This window comes from Balaenoptera musculus, chromosome 4, assembly GCF_009873245.2.
Source record: "Balaenoptera musculus isolate JJ_BM4_2016_0621 chromosome 4, mBalMus1.pri.v3, whole genome shotgun sequence".
NCBI lineage: Eukaryota > Metazoa > Chordata > Mammalia > Artiodactyla > Balaenopteridae > Balaenoptera > Balaenoptera musculus.
This window is the reverse complement of record NC_045788.1, coordinates 61,562,164-61,567,829: the sequence shown is the minus strand read 5'-3', so window position 1 is coordinate 61,567,829 and position 5,666 is coordinate 61,562,164. Positions and strand designations below refer to the sequence as shown.

Below are 5,666 nucleotides of genomic sequence, written 5' to 3'. Positions count from 1 at the left end.
ATCTGTGCTTTTCTGAACCTGGTGTCCAGCAAATCATGCCACAGCTCTGGTGTACGGTGATACAGAGGGGTCTCCACTTCCCCCAATAAGCTATTGGAAATAATGGGCCAAGAGACAAAAGACTTTCAAAATGATAAGGCAAGTGCCAGGAAGGGGAATTTTCCAGTTCATATGGGGGCATTTGTGTTACTCCCAAGTAAAGCAGATGCCATTTTCAAACGTGCTCTCCTTGGCCCAGTGTTCTTTTCTTAGCATGATTAGGGACGGATCAACTCTAATTGCAACACAGACAGCAGAATTTGGGATTATGTTAACACTCTAAGTGTTTAATGATGAATGAGTCATATGTCAGGCTGTGACAAAAGGCTTCACTCTTTAAACAAGAGATGCCTCGTTCTGGCACATTATTAATTTCTGAAGCTTGAATCTGGGATAACTGGATCTAGGAGGTTAATCCTTATTTCATTATAATTTCTTGTAATAGATTTTGGCCTCTTCTCTCCCCTCTCCCCACTTTCACATGTTGTCTAATAGACTTAAAAAACAAACACACAAACAAGAAAATCCTTCTTACTTTGGTAATAAGAAGTTTCTGCAAGAAGACCCTCAACCTCAAGGGTTTTGAAACTATAATATACTGCAGAGAAGAGCCAGCGCTTTCTGCAAAGGGGTTTATTGGAGGAGATTCGATCAAGGAAGTATTCCAAGAACCTGAATCCTGAGGAGCCAGGCAGGCAGGACTCGTGGGAGGGCTGAGGGGAGCTGATGGCGTGCAGGAGCAAGGACCTGACTCAGGAGAGCTTAGGAGACCATTCAGGTCTGGTCTGAAACTGAACAGAAGGGCTGGGTTGAAAACAAGGTGGTTGCCAGGGCTGTAAGGTGGGATTTGGACAGGGATGAGAGCCTGGCTGGTTCCTGGAGGCAAGAGAAGCCCTTGCCTGGAGCTTGCAGGTGGGCATCTGCCTAGGTGTCCCAGAGGATGATGACCGTGACGACGGAAGGGGCCGGGAAGAGCAGGCAGAGGCGGAAGAGCAGGGTGTCCGTCATGTGGCTGAGCTGTAGCCACAGGCTGACCAAGTGCTGCTTCTGAGCCTCGTCTTCCTGCTGGGCCCTCGCTGACCCAGGGCACCCATTTAGCTCTGCCTCTCTGGGACCTGGCACCTTCCCCACCAACTCCACGGGCTCCTTCACACCTGCGGAGAGACAGAGACTCGGCTGTGGGCTGCCAAGGTCAGCTGGGGGGTTGTGGGGGCAGGAAGGAGGCGGGAGCAGAGAAGGGGAGGTGATGGGAGAGGACGCGTGGGCAGTGCTGATTTCCCTCCCCAGGCAGGTGGGCAGGGCTGAGGCCCAGGCCCGTGTTTCCCTTCTGGGGCGCAGCGGGGCAGCGTTTCCTTGGGCTGGTGCAGGGTAGAAGCAGGGAACGGAGCCAGCGAGGCCTGGGTGGAGGCTGGGTGGTGGCCAGGTGCAGCAGGTCGGTGATGAAGATGGTCTCCAGCAGGCGGAGCACCATCAGTGACAGACACAGGGCAAAGTAGACACCTGGAGGGAAGCTGGGCCTGCCTGAGGGCCAGAGGCACCAGCCAGGGACTTCTTGTTTCCTCTGTTCCCGGAGGGCCCATTTGCAGGATCTCTTTTTACTCTGACCTGGTTTCATTGGTACCTCTCTCCACTCCACCCCCCACCTTGCTTTTCTTCTCCTGATGGAGGGAGGGGCCATACTGATGAGAGGGGGTGCCACTGGCAGGGAGTAAGTCATTCAACGTCATGAGCAGGAAGACGTTGTAGCCCAGCAGGAGTGTCATCTTGAATGGGGCATAGCTCTCGCTTTCTGCCAGCAGGTAGAAGCTGAGGACGTCGATGGCTATCAGAAAGCTACTGGGCACCAGGAGGCTTATGACTCTGGGCACCAGAGGCTGCGCCTGCGCCTGATGGTCACCTGGTGGGGAGGAGAGAGGGAGGCAACTGAGGAGAAACCTGGGAGGCTGCCAAGCCAGTTAAAAGCAAGAGTTGAGATTTGCTCCTTACTTTCTAGTAAGGAAACATTACCTCAAGTCCCTTTCTCTGTCTTGCCTCTCCAGCAAAGCCATCTTAATCACCACACTGCCTTTCCATGGTTTGATTCTACCATGCTGCTTACCATTGAAATGTATCTCATTCCTTCTTGGCCCAAAGTTCAACTTTCTCCGCCTAAATTTTTATTACTACCAATGTGCTCTTAGCAGAATCGAGGGACCAGATTCTTAGGTATTGTGTGCATTGTATTTCTGCTTGCTTTCCTCATCAAGGTCTAACCTCTAGTGACTTTGCTGGTGGACATTTAAAACCAGGGGGAGGGAAAACAAGACAGAGCAGACATTTTGGGGTCACCAGGATTTGGAATCATAATATCCCTAAGACAGTGTTTCATAACTTTTCCACCACCTCTTTTAAAAAATAAATATAAAAATTCCTGCCCTCCAAAAAGTTCTGATAGCCCTGGCAGGGGGCGGAGGTTCATGCTCACTATAAATCACTGCCATGGGAGCTTTGTTTCTTCCTCGGGGAGGATCCATTCAATCAGTATTTACTGAGGGCCAGGTACTGTTTTAGGTACTGGAGATTTATCAGTGAGAAAAGTGATAACAATTTCTGTCCCTGTGGAGCTTATTTTCTTGTGGGAGAGCTTACATTCTGGTGGAGGACATAAGCTATGCATCTAAGGAGAAGATCTCATCCAGGGCCCCTGAGCTCACATAGAAGATGATTTGGTCATACTCATTGGTGCCCACAGTCATCTTCATCATTCTTTGATGGATACCCTGAAGTACCCATTCCCCCTTGCTCCAAACAACATTCTGTGATGTTTTCAAAATTCCTGCACGTCCTGCTCCATGCCCAACACCATGTTCTGCACTGCAAAGGAGATCCAGGCAACTCAGCTTCCCCCAGCGCTCCCAACACCTTTGCCCACACTGTTGGATTCCTTACCACTTAGCTTTCACACCCCTTTCGGTGAGATTCCCTCACTGTTCCCAGCTTTCTGTCCTCTTCTTCCCAAACCCTTTCTCTAGCTCTCAACATGTGAGCCTCACTCACCTGTGTAGAGGAAAGAGCTGGAGGTGAGGGTGCAGTTCTGTTCATCAAAGGGGAAGTAGAAGATGTCCAGGTTGCAGATGCTGGTCACCTGCATTGGTTTACTGTATTCGATGTGATCATCACTGCTGACATAAGCCATATCCATGCTGTGTGTGAGAAGGACAGGGAGGTGAGTGCTGTGGGTTCCCCATCAGACTTGGCCTTCTTCCTCTCTCAGGTCACCCATTCCTGTGCTCCAGCCCCACTCATCTGACCTCCCCCTTCCACCTATTGCCATGTTTTGGGGGTTTCAGACGCTGCTCCTTTCTAAGGTGAGTCTTTGCGTGGTCCCTATTGGTTACTCATGCTCTTCCCTGGAGATATGGTCTCCTTCTTGTTTTTTCAGCCCCCGATACTCGCAACTCCTCGATGAAGATATCTGGAAGCCACAGGTTCTCAGCTGCCATGCTCAGCTTCCTGATGCCCCCACATTCCACTGGGTTCCACCTAAGGAATGGATTGTACCACATCTAGAGGAAACCGTGGTGTGGGACAAACAGGGGGTGGGAACTGGTCTTAGTCTTCCTCTGTCTCTTGCACTTTACATCCCTTTTTTTACTCATTTCTTTACTCTCCCACCCTCTCTCTGGTGACAGCTGTCACAATGTCACTGACAAAGTTTTACTTGCTTCCACTTCTCCCTCAGTGGTCTCAAGGGAGACCTTGAGCTTGGCTTTGGATTCCCTGGGTTGGAGCCACTTAAGTATTAGCTTCCATGACCTTGGTTTATGCCACTTGCTCCCTGAGCCCCATCTCTGCCCTCCTTAAACCGGCAGAATAATCAGGAAGTTTTATGTTTTCATTATTGGCTGGTTCTGTATGAATTTGTCTAATTTGTGGGTATTCTCAGCTTTATCCATTTTAATCTGTGAAGTTGGACACTGGAGTGGAAAAAGAGAGGTACCATAACAAAGGGTAAACTGAGTCTATCTTACCACATTTAGCCACAGGAATGATGTCATCAGTTGAAGATGTGCATCCTGGAAAAACAATTTTCATCCAGGATCATTAATTTTATGAAGTCAGGTCCAGTGCCGCCACCCACCTCTTACTCATTTCCAAGGCTGTTCTGTGTGGCAATTATGATATTTTTCATAAGCCACTAAAAATGGTAGGTCATATAATCCAAGGTACATGAGAAACGTAAGTGAAAGCACCAGTGTGAGAGTCCACTGGGATCATGTTTCTTGTGGCGTATTCCCAAAAAAGGGAGAGCTTTTACCTGCAGTGATGTCACTGTAGCATTCCCTGTCATTCCTCCCTACCCCATAGACTGAGCTTTTAATTTTACAAAATCCAGTCAGGGAACCCACTGCTCACCACTAGACCATTACAGAGTTGGGTCAGGACTTACTACTTCCAGGTTGGCAGACAGGGTGAAGGAGATGTGGACATGAGTGGGGATGCTGAAGTTGGTGACTGGACGGAAGGCCTTCCTGTCAAACACTGCTTGGAAGGCAGCAGGGTCCACCCCATGCTGATCGAATCCTGAGTAGTTGATGGTGAAATTGTCTCCTCTTCCTGTAGAGAGCAGAGACTGTGAAAGGAGTGCCAGCACTGGGGTCTGGGAAGTGTTTCTGCACAGAGAGACAACAGGGGTCATGGGAGAAATGTCTGGACTCCTCCTTCCTGGACCAGGGAGCTTGGGCTGGGCTGGTATGCAAATGGTGGAAGTTGATGAGGTGAGCTGAGTCAGGGCTCCATCCTCAATTCCACTGTCTCTCTCTCTATGCAAAACTTTTCTAAATGTGTATGCAAACTCAGTCCTGACCACCACTATTTAGTGTCCTGTTGTGTTCTTAACAATCTCACCACAAACCTTTGTCCTTGAGCCATCTGGGTGAATGTCAGTGACAGATTTTGCAATCACAGTTCTCCTCCTCACTATATGAACAGGGCATAGATGGTCATGAATTAATGATGAGAGAAATAATCAGGTAGGTAGTGAGCAATCTGTGGGACCTTAAGGAAGGAACTCCTTAAAGAAGGAACTCAGTTTTCAGTTTAATGGTATATATTGTGTCCTTGCTTTGTGCTGTAATTGTTCTCTTCTAAAACTCAGGACTCATCACCACTGAGACTATCTTAAAAAGAGTTCCTTGATACCCATCTTATACCCAAACCTTTTCTTGTCATACTTTGTGGGGCAGAAACAGAGAATGTATGTGCCCACAGAGAAGATGTGGTAACATCTTCTGGTCGAGTCTGTTTTTATCTGTCTCTGATGTTGTCCTATCCCTCATTGCTTATTCTCAATAATGAACAAGAAATTACTCTAGACTGGGAAAATTGTAAAAGTTTTCCTCTTTCACAACAGATCTTCTCTTCTACCTCCTTCCCCTTGGCATCTTTCTTTTCATTTGCTTAAGGGAACTGTGAAAGAATTTTCTTCTTCTCAATGTCAGTCGATACCCAGAAACCGTGGGGTAGATTATATGCCTGGAAAGAGAATGACATGGGGAAAGGGAAGAGGCCCAAGGATGTATGGGGAGTGGAGAAATAGATTAACAGAGGCATCAACTAACTGTTTAGGACCCTAGAAAGAGCTACAA

At 48.2% G+C, this 5,666-nt stretch overlaps 1 protein-coding gene across 1 annotated transcript; it reads right to left on the bottom strand.

Annotated features, from left to right (window-relative positions):
* Positions 1-963: 963 nt before the first annotated feature.
* Positions 964-4,950, bottom strand: LOC118893983 (5-hydroxytryptamine receptor 3C-like). The gene is given in 11 exon segments (XM_036849661.1): positions 964-1,196; positions 1,327-1,550; positions 1,720-1,904; positions 1,907-1,936; positions 2,733-2,848; positions 2,851-2,892; positions 3,076-3,221; positions 3,475-3,584; positions 4,050-4,094; positions 4,469-4,691; positions 4,934-4,950. Coding segments are annotated over 11 exon segments (1,371 nt in total).
* Positions 4,951-5,666: the final 716 nt, after the last annotated feature.